The sequence below is a fragment of the Hemicordylus capensis genome, chromosome 4, assembly GCF_027244095.1.
Source record: "Hemicordylus capensis ecotype Gifberg chromosome 4, rHemCap1.1.pri, whole genome shotgun sequence".
In the NCBI taxonomy this organism is placed as follows: Eukaryota; Metazoa; Chordata; class Lepidosauria; order Squamata; family Cordylidae; genus Hemicordylus; species Hemicordylus capensis.
Window position 1 is genome coordinate 227,133,507 of NC_069660.1, and position 18,313 is coordinate 227,151,819.

At 41.2% G+C, this 18,313-nt stretch overlaps 2 protein-coding genes and 1 long non-coding RNA gene across 5 annotated transcripts in view; 1 reads left to right on the forward strand and 2 right to left on the reverse strand.

Annotated features, from left to right (window-relative positions):
* ZNF407 (zinc finger protein 407) overlaps nt 1-4,654 on the reverse strand; it is a 684,045-nt gene extending 679,391 nt beyond the window's left edge. Inside the window, exon 1 of one of the 3 annotated variants that reach the window (XM_053244892.1) lies at nt 4,170-4,516. In XM_053244892.1, the coding sequence (XP_053100867.1) occupies nt 4,170-4,275 (106 nt within the window). In that variant the 5' untranslated portion in view covers nt 4,276-4,516. Of the gene's footprint in view, nt 1-4,169; nt 4,517-4,551 lie in introns of those variants that run through there. The other 2 variants (XM_053244891.1, XM_053244890.1) reach the window with 2 other exon arrangements.
* A 118-nt stretch (nt 4,655-4,772) lies between these two features.
* Nucleotides 4,773-8,555, forward strand: LOC128322835 (uncharacterized). The gene is made up of 2 exons (XR_008306025.1): nt 4,773-5,046; nt 7,118-8,555. It is a non-coding gene; the product is annotated as an uncharacterized LOC128322835 (long non-coding RNA).
* A 1,016-nt stretch (nt 8,556-9,571) lies between these two features.
* The window catches only part of LOC128322834 (cytosolic non-specific dipeptidase-like), a 33,746-nt gene continuing 25,004 nt past the window's right edge, over nt 9,572-18,313 (reverse strand). The window contains exons 9-12 of the mRNA XM_053244893.1: nt 17,927-18,091; nt 17,073-17,214; nt 15,856-16,003; nt 9,572-12,103 (exon numbers count right to left, since the gene is read on the reverse strand). Of these exons, the coding sequence (XP_053100868.1) occupies nt 11,944-12,103; nt 15,856-16,003; nt 17,073-17,214; nt 17,927-18,091 (615 nt within the window). The 3' untranslated portion in view covers nt 9,572-11,943. The remainder of the gene's footprint in view (nt 12,104-15,855; nt 16,004-17,072; nt 17,215-17,926; nt 18,092-18,313) is intronic.

Sequence of the window (18,313 nt, forward strand, 5' to 3'; positions counted from 1 at the left end):
TCCAGCAACTCTCTCTTCAAGGGTATCCCTACTCTTGAGGACTTGTTTCAGGAGGTACAAGCAGCCGCGGGGGGGGGGGGGAATCATTGGAAGTCACACACCCCCCATACAACAGAAAACCCTGAAACATCAGTGCAGTATTAGTCTGGCTGCCAGAAAACATGAATGTGTGGTTATTTAAAAGTGTAAAAAGTAGAATTACCTGTTTTCTTTTCCAATTAGATAACAGCCTGATACCTAACCAAGCAAATATGAGAGAGAATTCACAAAGATCTATTAGCTGAATATACATTTGCTATTAAATATTTCTCAGCATAGATGGAGCAAACTATGAGTAAGTGGTACATCTGTGCCAAGTTTAAATGTTTGCTTTATTTTGGATGGTGTCACACTCCCCTGGAAAGATCAGTTTTGCAGTCAGGGGTGCTTGTAGATCCAGCCATTTCAGTGCAGGCCCAAGTGACCTCAGTGGCACAAAATACCTTATGCGCTTCAGCTAGTATACCAAATGCAACCTTTCCTGGAAAGTAACAGTCTAGCTACAGTTATCCATATTCTGGTAACATCATGGTTGGATTTCTGCAAGACACTAAATGTGGGACTGTCCTTGAAGACAGTTTGAAAACTCAAGTTAATAACCTAGCTGCAGCATTTGGTAATAAATAGGACCAAGCATATCTCCCCAGTGTCAAAACAAATTCACTAGCTCTCAGTTCATTTCTGGATGCTAATTCCAATTCAAGATGCTACTCTTGACTTTTAAAATAGAGTTTTATTTATTTATTTATTTGATTTGTATACCGTCCTTCCAAAATGGCTCAGGGCGGTTTCCAATTAAAACAAACCACTAAAACAGTAAAGAGCTAAAACAAATTTAAAAACAAAATAATTAACAATTTAAAAACATTTTAAAACAACAATTAAACAACTACAGTGATTAAAAACCCCGAAATCAGGTTTTGAATTTTAAAATAGACCAAATATTTAAAAACCCCGAATTTAGGAAGCTAAGAAAGCTTGGGTGAAAAGATGGGTTTTCAGGTGTTTTTTGAAGATTGCCAGAGATGAGGATCGTATCTCAGCAGGGAGCGCATTCCACAATCTCGGGGCAGCGACCTAGAAGGCGAGTCTCTGTGTAGCCACCAAATGGGTCGGCGGCAACTGGAGACGGGTCGGCAGCAACTGGAGACGGACCTCCCCAGATGACCTCAATGGGCGGTGGGGCTCATAATGAAGAAGACGCTCTCTTAGATACCCAGGGCCTAAGCCATTTAGGGCTTTATAAGTTATAACTAGCACTTTGTATTTTGTCCGGAAACCTATTGGCAGCCAGTGTAACTCCATCAGTAAAGGAATAACATGGACTCTCCGGGATGACCCAGAGACTAACCAGGCTGCCGCGTTCTGAAACAATTGAAGTTTCCAGACTACGTACAAAGGTAGCCCCACGTAGAGCGCATTACAAAAGTCAAGTCTGGAGGTTGCCAACAGATGTTCCACAGTTTTGAGGTCATTGATCTCAAGAAACGGGTGCAGCTGACGTATCAGCCAGAGCTGATAGAAAGCACCTCTGGCCACCGCCTCAACCTGAGAAACCAGGGAGAAGTGTGAATCCAGAAGTACTCCCAGATTGCAGACCTGTTACTTTTGGGGAAGTGTGACCCCATCTAGAACAGGCAGATCAAAATTGTCTCTAGAGTTCTGACCCTGCACAATAAGTACCTCCATCTTATCTGGATGCAGCTTCAGTTTATTCTCCCTCATCCAGCCCATTACTGCTTCCAGGCAGGCATTTAGGGAGGATATGCCAGCTCCTGAAGAAGCTGACATGGAGAAGTAGATCTGGGTGTCATCAGCTTACTGGTAACACCCAGCTCCAAATCCCCTGATGATCTCTCCCAGCAGTTTCATGTAGATGTTAAAAAGCATTGGAGAGAGTATGGAGTCTTGAGGAACACCATACTTAAGCTCAGATTTTGAAGAGCAACAGTCTCCAATTGACACCATCTCGAATCTATCTGAGAGGTAGGAGCAAAACCACCGTAGAACAGTGCCTCCTACCCCCAACCCCCTCAGACATTCCAGAAGGATACTATGGTTGATAGTATCGAAAGTCGCAGAGAGATCCAGAAGATCCCACAGAGTCACACTTCCTCTGTCAATTCCCAATTGAAGATCATCCATCAGGCCGACCAAAGCAGTCTCCACCCCATAGCCTACCCAAAAACCAGTTTGAAATGGGTCTAGATCAGGCATCCCCAAACTGCGGCCCTCCAGATGTTGCTGAACTACAACTCCCAGCATCCCTAGACACAATTTTTTGTGGCTGCGTATGCTGGAAGTTGTAGTTCAGCAACATCTGGAGGGGCGCAGTTTGGGGATGCCTGGTCTAGATAATCAGTTTCCTCCAAGACCGCCTGGAGCCGAGAGGCCACCACCCTCTCAATTACCTTGCCCAGCCATGGGAGGTTGGAAACAGGCCTATAATTGCTCAACTCTGAGGGATCTAATGCAGGCTTCTTTAGAAGAGGTCTAATGATTGTCTCCTTAAGACAAGGAGGCATCCTGCCCTCCCTCAGAGAAGTATTTATGATTTCCACCAGGCTGTTTACAACAACCTCCCTGCTAGATCGGACAAGCCATGTTGGACAAGGGTCAATTTAGGATCGAGTACTTCAAAAACTGCTCCTTCCACACTATCCTACCTCTAAAGCTCTGTTCTGGGTCTCACCCCACCACAAATGTAACAGATTGAGATTTGTGAGATGGTACTTTCTGTGGTGGTACCCTGTTTTTGGAATGCATTCCCCGAAAAGGAATGCCTGGTATCAACCCTGTATTCATTACAGCACAAGCTGAAAGGTTTTTCCATTAGTCCAAGCCTGTGTTTTATTGGCTTTCAGTCATTGCTGTTAGTGTGGCTTGCTTTGATGCAATTTTTTGTATATTTTATATCATTTTATTCGTTGTTATGGTTCATTTTAACATTGCTTGCTGCTCTGCACAGCTTTGCTTTAAGGTGGGCAAAAATACTAGCCCACCTGCTGCACAGTGTTACACGGATATTTCTGGTTGGCCTGCTGCGGGCATCTACAGTCTACCTTCAGTCTTATGTAGGAGCACAAATGCTTAAAGTTGCATACTAGCACTTCAGGAGCACATCTTATATTGTTTCCAATGTAACTAGTGCCCCCAAAATGCTGACAAGCTTCTTTAAGTATCTGCACTCTTGCACAAGATTGCCAGCCCTTCCATAAATGCCTGCAGCAGCATGGGCCAATCAGAACCTACCATGTAATGCTGCACAACATGTGAGCCTCTATAAATAAATAAGTAGCCTCAGATATTCCATTAAATTGGTGGAAGAACAAACCATGCAGAGGGAGAATCAGCATAGCTTCTACAAAGGAAACCCTTCCTAGCCAACCTTTTGGAGTTCATTGAAAAAGACAGTGATAACATTTAGACATTATACTTTGAAGAAAAACTGTTGACAACATTCCTCACCAAAAGCCCCTGAAGAACATGGAAGTCCTGGGCTACAAAAATGGTTATAGGATAACCAGAAGAACATAATAAGAGCCCTGCTGGATCAGGCCCAAGGCCTATCTATCTAGTCCAGCATCCTGTTTCCCACAATGGCCCACCACATGCCTCCAAGAAGCCCAAAGGCAAGAAGTGAGGGCATGCCCTCTCTCTTGTAGTTGCTCCCCTAAAGCAATAGACTAGGAACTGATTAAAGACAAGAATAGAAGGGTAGAAATAAAAGGACAGTTTGCACTATGAGAAGAAGCAGTAGGATCCCACAAGAATCAGGACTGAGATCAGGGCTATTTAACACATCATGATCTGAAGTCAGGAGAAAGCAGACGACACCTTATTTTTCGGTATGGTGAAAACCCAAGACAACAGCAAAGTGCTGCAAAAGTACCTACCCAAACCATGTGAATGGGCAACAAACGAGAACTACCGCTCAACGTACAGGTAAAGCAGCGAGGCAAAGCTTCAAAGATCTGCTAACTTTCGATAGACACACTGGTTGGCTCTGAACTGGCGGGGACTAACCAGAAGAGAGCCCTTGGGGTCGTGGCGGGTAGCCTCGTGTCAACTCGGAGCCCCATGTCAAAAGGCGAAGTCCGTGTTAGGGGTTATTAAGAGAAGTACAGTACCTCTTGCGCTAGAGTCCGGCAAGTACGTCCCTCCAGCACCACAGAGACCCTTTCTCCCTTGGACTCTGCAGCAGTAGCCTGGACCACCGCTCGTGAATCCTAACATGCAACTGGGGAGCCGCCAAGCGCCACGCAGAGAGAGGACACTCGGGCGCTTGGGGGCGCCCTGACATTCAGGGTAAGTGAGCGGCAAACTTTCACGCGGGCGAGCAGCGGCGGTGCCCCGTGCTGCAGCGCACCCGTCTGGTCTTCCGGGGCCGCCAGTCGCGCCGGCTCCCGCTCGCTCCACCCCTTCTCCCACCCAGCGGCAGCGCGGCTCCTACGTCTCCTTCCCGCGCTGCCGTGCCGTGACGTGACTGGCGGGGGGTAAAGGGGGACTCACCCGGACTCTTCCCGGCCGGCTGCTGCTCGCTCCTCCCCTCCTCCCACCCAGCGGCAGCACGATTCCCGTGTCTCCTACCGGCGCCGCCGTGACGCGTAGCGGCGGGGGGGGAAGGAAGGGGGAAATAGAATCTAGTCTACTCAGAACCCGGATGTCTCGCGAGCGCTGGGCTACACTGGTCACGTGCTCCTCTAGTATTTATACGCTGCGCGAAGGTGGTGGGCGCGGTCAAATGGATGGTTGTGTGGAGAGTGAAGGTTTTGTGTGTGTGTTTTTTAAACTTTTGTTGGCTCCCAAAAAATAAAAACAGATTTGCCAGGGAACAAACTTGGATCTGGTATCCTGTTGTTGCACTTTTTTGAGAGAACAAACAAGTCTGGAAAAATCTTTGACCTCTTTTCCTTTTTTTCTTCTTCCTTTGTCTTCAAAGAGCCTTCTGTAGCCTATGATAGGCTACAGATGCAGCTCTACTATGATAGCTCTTCTAAGCCAAAAGTGAGTTACTTACCAAGTACTCAACATAGGGGCCAGACTCCATGAAGGTGCATAGAATACAGAATTTTATTATGATTATTATTATCATCATCATCATTATTATTACATTTTATATCCTGCTCTTCCTCCAAGGAGCCCAAAGCAGTGTACTACATACTTGAGTTTCTCCTCACAACAACCCTGTGAAGTAGGTTAGGCTGAGAGAGAAGTGACTGGCCCAGAGTCACCCAGCAAGTCTCATGGCTGAATGGGGATTTGAACTTGGGTGTCCCTGGTCCTAGTCCAGCACTCTAACCACTACACCAGGCTGGCATAATATGTTCATCTTCAGTGTGCTGAAGAGGTATTATGACCCAGAAATGTGAGGGTGTATAAAAACAGATATAGATATATATAAACTTGTCTACTGGGAACTATACTTGAAGGCGGGAAAGAAAGCATAAGGGAGATAAAATTGGTTGTCATTGGTCACAGATGTGCCAGCTGAGTCCTGCATTTTCAACTACAAAATGGGAAAACGTCAAAGACGTAGTTTTGATGCTTAGGTGACAGGGCACAGACATAGCCAAGTTGTTTTCCTTTATACCATTATTTAAGTGCCAGTTTTTAATCACTTGAGCAACTACCCTGTCTACCACATCTCTTCTAGCAGCAGGCTAGATGTACAATACTGAGAGCACAAGCCTATGCACATTTTCTTGGTAGCAAATCTGACTGAATTCTGGAATTGGCTAACTCATGGGTAAACTTGAAAATAATAGGAGTCTGACAATGCAAGTATAATAACGGGTCTGATAAAGCAAGAAAAAAAGCAAAAACCTCCCACGGGGCAGTGTCTGTCAGTGCCTTGAAAAAGCCACAGAGCCAAACACAATAAACAAGCAATAGCAGGATGTATGCCCACTTTTTATTCAGTCATGGGACATGACAGGTTGGCTTGACTTTAATTAATCAAGTGTGTGTGTAATACAAGAAGCCATAGACCACAAATGGTTGTTGAATACATACTTTTCCCATCCATGGGCCGGGTTCACACATAATGTGGCACATAAGGTTGCTGTCTTGTGAGCCCTGGAATTGAACACAAGCCCTACCTTCTTTTTCAGGAATGATATGCTGAGACTGGGTGTGGTGTCCAAACCCACTGATCTTCTCAGCATATCTTACTGTACTTGCAGAACAGAACCCAATATCTGTAACTTAGAGTTGAAGTAAGGGAGAGATGTTGGGTTTCGTGTTGCAAGTACCAAAGCTGGATACACCAAAACTGCTACATTGTACAACACTCCCAATCTCAGCATATCATTACTGAGACCAGAAGAAGGACTCATACAAGTTCCCAGGACTACAGCAGCTCACAGCAACCATGTTATGGTGAACTTGGCTGCTTCCATTCATCGCTTGCCTGGCTCCTTTGGCGCCTCGCTTGACGCCTCTCCAGCCCGCCCGCCCGCCATTGAGCAAATTTTCCTTTTTTGGCCTCTCCATAGAGGATTTGCATACTGTAGGAATTGAGCAAGCCAGGAAGTTAGTTAAGCAACGTGTCCTGGATATAGAAGTTCAACAAGAAGGTGCATGGCTCAAGCAGGGTTTATACTTAGGGAGTCAAACTATTAATCTTAAACCAGCTAAATACTTTGATGTGGTTCTTGTCCCTACATTTAGACGAGCCCTCACTTTAGCACGTTTAAATGTTCTTCCTACAGCAGTATTGGATGGCAGGTTCAAGGGAGTTCCGCTATTTTTACGTCTTTGCCCATGTGGCAAAGGGGTTATAGAATCCACCTCGCATGTTATTCTTTATTGTGATTTTTATAGGGAACCCCGTTTAAGACTTTTATCTCCTATGTTAGACAATTTGCCTGGCCGGTCTGATGAATTTTATTTAAATTATCTTTTAACTAATGAGGACATTGATATTATTTCTGTTATGGCCAGGTTTTGTTATATTATTTGTAAAATACGTACTGGTTTATTGTAAATGTTTGCTGGTCAATGACTGAATACACTTATAACTTTAACTTATGGTGAACTTGGCCCATTTAACTCTTTCCCTCTCTTTAAAACGTAGGTGAGAAGTCTTCAGTGTTATCCAAACAATGTGTAAAATTATCTTCCACCTTCTTTGACCAACCACTCAGGAATGGCTTTTTATGTGTCAGCTACAGCCAATGGGTACCAACCGTCCAAAAACTTGTTTCCTGGCATACCTCCTACTTGTATTCGCCAGATGATGGAAGTTGTCCTTCTCTTTTGATGATCTTGGCCACAAGTGGTGTCCCATAGATTAACCATAGTTCATAATTGTTGGAATGTGGTGTGTAATGCCATGTGGTGGAGTGGGGAAACAGGGGGCATAATTAATGTAACAATAGCATAGGCTGCACATGGTACATTTGATGAAATAGTCTTAGCAGTTATTTCTGTGACTCATCCAAAACTCAAGGGGGAGAAGCACACTGGCTGAAGCCACAGTGGTACCATTTGCTCTATGCTTAATTCCTCAGACAAAAAGCACTGGGACTCAAATATGTCCAGGAGACCCTAAGTATAAAGGGTTGGTTGTTGCTGCCCCATGATTGAGGTACATTCTGCACATGCTTAGAGGCACTATTGTCTTCATGATGTTTTAGCATGTCATTGAGAACTGTTTCTGGGAATTTAAGCCATGCTCCAAATCAGCTGTGTCATGGAACACATCCCTTTTGGGGATGGATTTGGTGGGTGTTTGCTCTCAAATGACTAAAAGACGTTAATAGTAAACCTAAGAAAAGCCACTCTATATTTCTATGTGAGCCCTCATTTTTACTGAGAACAGCACCTGTTGGTTGGCACCTTGTGCTTGGCCTTCACCTATGTCCTCCCAACAAAACAATGTCATCAGTGCCTGACTTTAAAAAACCCTTTAACTGAGGCCTGAAACAGTGTGTTGGGGCAGAACGGAAAGATCTAACATGGCTTGGAGATACCTGGGATGGAAATATTACTTGTGCAAGCTGCTTCTTTAGCAAGCCCCTCTAAGAGAGAGAGAGGAACTACTTTTTTGAGCTTTTTTGAGCTTGCTTTTTGTATTCCGAATCCTTAGCATCTTTGAGTTTTGTCTTTTTGTTCGTGGTCTTACTACTGCTGTGCAACTGAAAACCTCTGCTTAAGTCATACTGTATGCCTTGACATGTCAATGTGTGAGTGCTGATTTTTTTATTTTTAATAATTGGCAATGAAGTGATATTAGAGGAGTAGCAAAACCCACTTCTTTTTTTAAAAATTTGTCTGAACAGGTTAGCCTAGTCTAATACCATAGGAGTTTATTTTATTGGGAGAGGAAAAGCCTAAGTAGAGATAAAATATACGTTCTTAGCAGGCACATATATCTCCTAATCAAAAACATCATATCTGTGACAACCACATGATATCTAGTATCTACTGTATAAAAAGGGTTGCAGAAAGGAAAATGCAGCATTAATTGCGTTTATGTTTGCTTCACAAGTAATAAATACAAACTTGCAATATATGTTATCTTTACATGTCTCCATTTCCTAAAAACTATTTCCTAAAAACTAGCCACCATAAACATCATAAATCTATCTAAAAGATATATCCTTCCAAATATTAATGTATTTAGTGTGGCTCCTTCACTGTAAACATAGAAACTTAACATTTATCTCCATTTACTCATTTGATTTCTGTAATGCCTTTTAATCCAGGATTCCCAAGTAATTTAATAAAGTAAAAAGATATAATTACATATATTTTTACTGCTTCTGTCCACCCTGACATAGCATTGCTCCAAAGCAGCATATCATTCCCCAAAACTCAGTTCTTATCGGGATGTAACTTTTGCCAGTGCGCTTTCATCCCATCTCTCTCATTTAATTGCTGGAAGATGTGTGGTCCATTGCTTGGCTGCGTTCTCCTTACTCTCTCCCCGTCTCTTATTTTAACTGTTAAAAAGTAGTTCAAAAGTAAAGAGGCAGCAGCCAGGTATTTTTAACTGTCATTTAAAGATACACTTTCTATGAAGGCTGAACTTCGGAGAACAGCATGAACTAGTGAACAGGATTTTGTTTTCGGATCTTTTCTGTAGACTCACTGCTCTCCTGCCCAAGATTACTGCCTATCCCAATTTACCTGGGAAATAAGCAGTGCATGTTTAGTCAGAAGGCTGATAGAGTTCAATAACACTTCCAATTTCAAGAAAATGTGTATAGGATTGCAGTCTAACTTATTTCCCCAAATCTCTTCTGCAAATGCTTGAAAGTTTTTCAGGGGTTAAGAGTTTATTGATTGACTGGAGTACCTCCAGTGACTGTTGCTGGTGGCTATCTTATATTTCTTTTTAGACTGTGAGCCCTTTGGGGACAGGGATCCATTTCATTTATTTATTATTTCTCTATGTAAACTGCTTTGAACACTTTTGTTAAAAAGCAGTATATAAATATTTGTTGTTGTTGTTGAAAGGTAAACCTCATGTGAACACAGCTATAGGCATATGTAAATATTTTGTAATATCATATCAACACTGCACTTTCAAACCAAGTAGTTTAATAAAGCCACAAGCTGATTAAATTAAAAATTACAAATGTCTATATAGTTAATAATGATGAGTTTTACTCAAATAAATTAAGGGAATAAATAAATAATGCATAATGTATTTATGCCATCTGAATAGAAATTGACAGAATCCCACTGATACCAAATAGCAAACAAATTTAAATGCTAATACTTGAGTTTAAGCATCTGATACTGATTTACAGCTGCTTCCCTCATATACACACAAGGAAATCTTAAATAGATTTAACTAAAGGTTTGTTCAGCAACCACTCCATTTTCTCCTTCTCTTTTCCCTCCCTTTTCCTCTTGACTCCTCCTCCCCCACACTACAGGATCCCCCTTGGGACAATATCCAAACAAACTTTAAAAGGCTGCTGAATAGAATACATCATGCTTTAGCTCTATATGCACTTGTGCCAATAAATCACAATTTGATTATATTATGAATTAAATTTGCACCCAAATCCTTCAAAGAATATACATTTGAGGAGGTATATGATCTGTGGCCTGAAAGGTGGGGTTTTGGATTTTTAAAATAACTTCACAGCATGAATTCTGCTGCTGGATAAGTAGACACATGCACACAGATACACATTTTGACATTGTGTTGCAATATACGTTTTGGTGTGATGCATCTGCTGCATGTATGGATGGGAATAAGATTGTTACGTTGTGCTTGTATTGTTGTGCATGACTATCTTAATTGCTGCCTTGTTATTTAACTCAAAGTTAAAGTTACATCAAAGTTACATGCTATGATTTTAATGTCTGTTTGAAAATCTCTGTGCTAATATATGTAGGATTGCAACCTGAAATAGTGTGTACTGTGTTGTAGTGCTGAATGCCTGAGAAAAGCAGGTTTTTAAAAAAGAGATAATTATTAAAAATTTAAGATGGGCTTAAAATAAAAATCTCACTACTTGATATATTTCCATGAATAACAAAATGCTTATGTTTCCACTCCTGTTTACAATTATATAAGGTGGAATCATCTTAAATAATTTTAAACAGTAGGGGAAACATAGGAAGCTTTTTGTTTATCATTAAGGACATTTCACATAAGTAGTCTCACTTCAAATTAAAATGAATCTCTTATATTCTTGCAACATTCAGTTCATGCCTAGTGCTGTAGTACTCAAATCATAAGAAAGATGCAGTGTATACGTAAGTATTATAATATTAGGCATACTAACTCAAAAGTAAGACTCTGAATTAAATAGGACTTGATCTCAAGTCTCCATTAAGTGTACTGTATTTAAGTTTACATAGCCGCCTAATGGCACAACAGGGAAATGCTTGACTAACAAGCAAAAGGTTGCTGGTTTGAATCCCCATTGGTACTATATCAGGCAGCAGCAATATAGGAAGATGCTAAAAGGCATCATCTCATACTGCGTGGGAGGAGGCAATGGTAAATCCCTAATGTATTCTACCAAAAAAACCAACAACACAGGGCTCTGTGGGCACAAGGAGTCAAAATCGACTTGATGGCACACTTTATTTAAGTTTATAGTTAGGCTTGATGCCTTTCCCACTTGGCTTGCAGCCAAGAAAAACAGTATTCATCTATGTTAATAATATATAATTTTAAACTGACCATTGCCTAGCAACCTGAAAATGTGCCCAAGACTGCAGGATTCCATCATGTTCTTGCATATTTTTGTTATCAAAAGAATATATGCACAGAACATCATTGTTCTGTATCTATAGAAAGTACAGTTCTCACTCTACTACAGTCAAATATAAGACGGTAATTCCCTAATTCTGGAGACACATAACAAATGCATATTATAAGAGCACCCATGGCTGTGACTAAGTTTATTGATATAGTTGTTTACATATAAAAATACAGGCTTTTAGGAAATAGAAGCTATAAAGAAGTGTGTAAGTTAGCCACCAGAGGGTGTGCAGCACACATGAATAGCTAGAGCTTTTCCTTTTTCACCAATGCTCAGTCAGGGTTTTGAAAGGTCTTTTCAGGCAAGTTTGTTTAGTTATGTCATTTGTAGATAAATTAAGAGAAGAGGCTTATGAATTAAATTCATAGAGCAAATGGTGATTTTTGCTCCTTTGGGGGCTGGAGAGGGGTTGCTTAAAAACAAAGATGGATAAATAAAATATAAAAAGTTCAGTCAGTCCCTGACATCTCCAGATAAGGCTGAAACCCTTATCACTTCCTATTCTGTTTAGTAGGCCTTACTAAACTGTTAATCAGGCTGCAGGCTATATAACTATGTGAGGGGAAATGAACACAAAACTAATTCATATTATATTTTTGAAAAACCTAATGCTTTCTTTTCCCAAAAAAAGTCAATTTATTTAACAGCCATTTCAGATTATTCACATTTAATGGTCTTCATTGTTGTGACCTTCTAAGAGCCCTTCGAAATAGGATATGGACACAGGAATATTTGTGGGAATTCTTTCAATGTCATGCTGTTTTATTAAGAAAGCAAGTTCTTGAAGTAAGACTGCATATAGTTTTATTCCTTCAATGAAATTGTACCTAAAATAAAAAGGAAAACAGTAGAAGTAATGGGCATGCATGTTCAAACCAAAAGACAGACATAAATCAAGATGATCATTTGGAATACAAATAAATTACCGTTTGAAAAATTATAAAATTAGTGAAGGAGTTAATAAGTAATCAAAGTTGGTGCCAAGAAGCAGGAAGTCCTGGGACAAAACCCTGAACTTAGTCTCCCTGGCCTCTGTCTCTCCAATAGAGTATACTCCCCTCTAGATTCCTGCTTGGTTTTCCCGGTGGAAAGCACCATTGGAAAATCAACAAGCATGCCATGTGTTCCCAATAGTACCCAGTGCCCGGAAAGTTAACTCGGTAGTGGATGTCCTTTTCCTTTGACTGTAATACAACAAGAACTGTAATGTGAATAGATACAGAACTACTGTAATTTGGGCATGAGGCCATTTTTTATTTCCCATGGCCCACCCCCTTATGTTGCATCATGGCAGGGCATCTGGAAAATCTTAAATGGTCCTGCTTGCTGCTGCCGCCCACAGTAAGTTTTCCCACAGTCAAATGAGATAGTCGTAGGCAGCAGCAGATATTGGGGCTTCATGTGTCAGCCAGGTGGGCCCTCAGATGTGCATGTCTGATGCCATCTCCATGTCTGATGCCATCCCTGGTAATGATCTGTGGGCATTGCTACATCAGGTTTCATTACTTCAAGTTCTAGGGCTGCCTGGAGTTCTCAGCTCCAGGCAGCCCTGGATGAATCTTTTTACTTAGATCCTTTCCTGTCTGGCTTCTGGCCTAGATACAGGATGGAAACTGCCTTGGTCACCCTGCTGGATGACCTGCACCGGGAGATAGACAGAGGAAGTGTGACTTTTGATTCTCCTGGACTTCTCAGTGGCTTTCTGTATTATCAACCATTGTATCGTTATGGGTCATCTCTTCAGGTTGGGGCTAGGGGGCATGATTATATGGTGGCACTGCTCCTACCTGGAGGATCGTACTAAGAAGGTAGTGCTGGGGATGCCTGCTCCACCCCTTGGCCTTTGGCCTATGGAATGCCACAGGGATCTGTTCTGTCCCCGGTGCTGTTTAACATCTACATGAACCTCTGGGAGAGGTCATCTGTGGGTGTGGGCTGTGGTGCTATAAATATGCTAATGATCCCCAGCTCTACCTATCTTTTAAGTCAGCAGAAACCAGGGAGGCAGTGGATGCTCCGCGCGCGCATGTGTACTACTCTGAGGGAGACTGCCGGGCGACGACAGGGGCAGGGGCAGCAGCGAAGAACGCTGCCGCCCTAAAATCTTCGCTAAAAAAGACAGCGCTGGAGGGGGGAAAGCGGCGGGAGGGTTAAGTTCTATCCCCCCGCCCTTAAAGGGAGACCCCTCCTCGGTGCCGGTCCGGACTAGTCCAGACCAAAAACATCCCTACTGCAAGGATACCCATGGGCGCAAGTCACTTCATGAGTGCCATACCTATCCTGCAGCAGCTTCATTGGTTACCAGCCCTCTTCAGGGCTAGATTCAAGGTGCTGGTCTTGACCTTAAAGCTCTATATGGCTTGGGGGCAGGGTACCTGTAGGACCCCATTCGCCCAAATGAATATGCCAGGGCCCTCCACTCAGCATCTCAGACCCTGCTCATGGACCCACCACTAACAGAGATCCAGTTGGCAAGGACTAGAGACAAGGCCTTTTCGGTTGTGGCCCCTTAGCTTTGGAATGCCCTCCCTAAAGAGCTTTGCCATTGTTATGAACGGTCTATAACATCAGAAGCAGAGGTACCAACTCAGAAGTATGGTGAAATATAGGCCTGTGTCTGATTTCATTTTATATTAAGAAATGATACCTGAACTCAAGGTGAACTAGGATGTTGCTCTCCCTGCTCTGAAGGGAGGAGGTGATCCAGCATTGTGTTGTTAAAATGGATATGCAAGGAAACACAATGAAGCCTGGTCTGAATGCTGAATGCTATAATCCATATGCTAATACCACTAACTACCAAGTGTCTGTGGAAGGAGCCAGGGGGCTGATTCCCCACCCCCCTTTCCTGTTACAAGAAGTCGGTGTTAAATCCTTGTCAGTGATTAACTGTATTGTTCTCCATGGAAGTTCAACATAGCCAAATGCATACAGAGATCCGTCTGTAGACTTTAATCTCACCTCTCTGATGCTACAAATGTATTGGATGTCTGACACATATATGTTCTTTCAGTTACAAGAAAAACACTAGATAGAGATATACAAGATCAATTTCCTTACTAACTCCTCTGAATTTTAACACCTATTGGGGGAAGATGCAATTTGCAGCATCTTAGATGCAGATTTCCCCTCCCCTCCCTTCTCAGCACATAGTTTACAGAAGATGAGATTCAGAGATCTCTCTGGACTGGCCAATATCCTGAATAATTAAGATTTTGTTCAGAAGGAAGCAGCAAGTTGTCACCTTTTTGGACACCCAGGAAAAGAGGAGATTTTGAATAGATTCTATTCAAGGATCAAAGAGAAATACACTATAAGAATGAGGCTTTTTAGACAGAGAGTTAGCAATCTTTTGCCTACAGCAAAAGCTGCTCACGAGGATCCCAGGGTTTTGCTGCTAAGCCACGGGGCAAAGCAGGAACTCTGCCAAGGTCAGAGGCTGTCTGTGACTTCTACTGCGCTGTGAGAAAGTCAAGACTCCCCAGCCATGATGCTCCAGCTATCAGCCGTGATCTGAGCACTGCAACAACTCCTGTCTCCAGCCAAGCACCTCACTTCTTCAGCTGACGAGAAGTCTCTGGTCCTGGGTAAATATGCTGCTCCTTACAAGCCTTGGGGCCCTCCATCCTTTTCCTGCTCCCTTCTCCCCCCCCTTCTTTTCCTCTACTAATCTCCCCAAAACCATGCCAGCCCGCAGCCTTCCTCCCCCCCTTCTTTTCTGCCTGTATCTGAATTGTATTAGACTCTAGGAAGATTTAATTGCACACACATATGTTAGTTAGGCACACGGGTTGAATATTGGTATGGGTTAGGATGTTCTGTTTAAATACTGTTGCTGATATTATAGAGTATTCTGCTTTCTGCTTTGCTAGATTATGTTGTTAGTCTTTTATACTCAATAAAGCCCATTGAATCTTGAGGACTGGTTTGATCTCCTTTCTTCCTTGCATCCAGATCATACATGGTCGCTAATATAAAAGAACTTGATCCAGACCCATTTTGTATACTAGCTAATGAGCATATTTAGTATATAGATCAGGCCTGGTCTGTAACACCATGCTCTCTTCCTCAGTGTTTTTTAAAAAAACAATTAAAAACACATCTTTTAAAAGAGCCTTTTAAATGTTTTATCTGCTGCTTATATCTAGCAGCAGATAAAACATTTAGTTTTATTTTAGTTTTTATCGTTCTCTGCTTTTAGTTTTTTATTAATAACATTTAATTTGAAACTTTAAAAATGGTAATTTTAAATGTGGTTTTAGCCTGGTTTTTTAGCTTGTTTAACTTTATTTATTAATAGTTTATTTCACATTTTATCTGGTTGGTTTTTTTTTAACATTGTAGGCCATCCGAAGCAGTAGTGTACTGGATGGGTGGTATAATCTTTTTTTAAAGTTGTCCCACAATCAATCCACTCTATGCAAATCAGTTTTTCAGATGAACATGTTGGATATTTAGCTTCTACCTCTTGGAGCAGCTTATGGGCTATGTATTTTTCCTTCTACACAAAAAGAAATTATGCTTCTCTCAGTATTTTCTCCCACAATAACTTAATATTTTTTAAAGGGCTGTAAAATACCTGTTGATCTTTTCATTTTGACCATGAGGAGCATCATCTGGCCCTCCTATGCCTAGAAATAGTATACTTTTCCCAGTTACTTCTTGAAAATGTGAAGCAATTGGAATCGTACCACCTGATCGGATGAATTCAGCTTCTGTGTGAAACACTAATAAATAAACATAATAAAATAAACCTTATTAACATTACAACAAACTGAGTTTCCATCGGCTGGATCATTACTACTTAACAAACACTGGTTGACATCCAGACTAGCACAGCACTCATACAACACTGGCTGACATCCAGACTAAAACTGTTCCATTATGCAAGGGGGAAGGAAAAAATTTTGACCATCTCTCCCTTTGAAGTCCATTGTCCCAAAAAAATATGGCCCTGAAGACTGTGCAATTCTCAGGGACATATTTTCGGGATACCAGATTGTGGCTTTAGTATTATATTCGTGTGCTGATTCCTCATATGCTGAATATTTGTAATGCTGTAGCATTGCTACTTAGTTACCATTTCTATAGCACTTTTTAGTGTGCAGAGTACTTTAGAATCCTTAATTCATTCATCCTCATAACAACTTCATGATGAGGTTAGTGAAAAAGGAAGTGGCTTACCCAGTGAAATTCATAAAGTGATAAGTTTTGAGTCTGTGTCTTCCACATCCAAACTTAAAATCCATAGGCTATACCGAAGAACCAATGTAATTAAGTCCGAAATACTTTTCCACATTGTATATCAATTGCACTAGAGCCCATCTCAACTCTCAAGAGTTATGTATAAAATACAGTTCTAAATTTTTAAGTTAACTACACAGGATAAACAATAGGGAAGGTATGAATGTATGCATGCACAGAAAAAAAGGTCTATTTTATATCTTAAGTGCCCTTTTCTAAAAAAATTTCTCAAAAATTTTCTCATAAAATTAAGTGCCCTTTTCTCATAAAAATATATCTTAAGTGCCCTTTTCTCATTCATGCCTCCTTCCGGTACTTGCTTGTAATATAAATACTGTGGAACTGCTTCACTGAGTTTCTATTCTTTTGGACTACCAAAAGAATATGGCAAATATGGTTACCTTATTTTTGTCAGCCATAAAAATGGTAACCACTGCTTGCCATAAATAGAAATGAACAAGACTATACTACCCAATCACATAACTGAATTGTAGGCACTGACTGTACTAAACTTATGCAATTCTGTAATTTGTTGGTGTATAACAACCAAACCTTTCTTGATTGCCTTTCTTCCAGCCAGATACTGTGTTTCCTCTACATCAGAAATCCATGGTTTTGCTGAGATCACACAGGTTATGTTAATATGGTTAGGGCTTTTCCGTTCAGCAAATTTCTTATACAAGTGATCAGTTACCTCAAGAGAACAATAATAAACATTACTTCCAGTTTCTTTCTAAAGAAAATAAACTGTCTCACAAGTCATCTGCCTGTAAAGATGCATTGTTTGAGTATTCACTATCTGCAACATTCAGAACTATCCAGAACTATGCCCTGGTCCTGTTTTCACGGCATCCATACAATAACTTCTTAAATAAATACTTATTTCAATAAATTCTGCTGTTCAAAAACATCTGAATCACTGCAATGTCCAGTCTTTAACTACAGAGAAGTTCAAAGTACTTGTGATACTGAAAATAACTTCCAGCTATGTTAGTTGCAGTGAAAACAATGAGTCTAGTGAGACCTTAAAGACTAACAAATTTATTGTAGCATAAGTTTTCATGTACCATAGTCTACAAATCATGTACCATAGTCTACAAATGTGTGCTACAATAGAGTTGTGGGTCTTCGTGGTGCCAATAAACGCTTTATTGAAAATAATGAAATTCGCACACTGTCTTTGGTCCAAACTATCACATAAAAGATAAAAGCAGCTATAATTGACTTCATTGTGTGTTAATTCACTCTAAGGATATAAATTCCTATATAGGTTGCTAAGCTGGTCACATCAGTTCAGGAAAACATACATATTAGAATAGTTTTCGCACTGTATATCATGAAAGTATAAGTACAAGAGACTAAAGTGTGTTTTGTTTTGTTTTTAATGAAATGGCCCAGCATTGTACCTGTTTTATCACTACTGAGGGTTCCATATTAGGAACTAGACGTATTGAAAATTTTCCAATTACTCTTGAAGGGATTACAGTCTTAGTCGCAGACTCAGAATAAGCTCCTTCAATTCCATGGATGGACAGCGATGGATAGCGGGAGCGCCGCATTAATAATTCTTCCTAAACAAAGAGATCAACTTTTAAAGCAATTCAGACCTAAACAAACTAACCCTTCCTATTATGTCACAGATTGTGCAGCTATAAGGCTACTGTTTCAGGCAGGCTGGAACCCTGACCAGGAGTACTCCTCTAAGGGGCTAGGGATATACTGCAACATTCTGTTGCAGTCACCCCTTTGCAGACAATAGCGTGAGGCTGGAGTGAGTGGCTTGCCTATGGCTA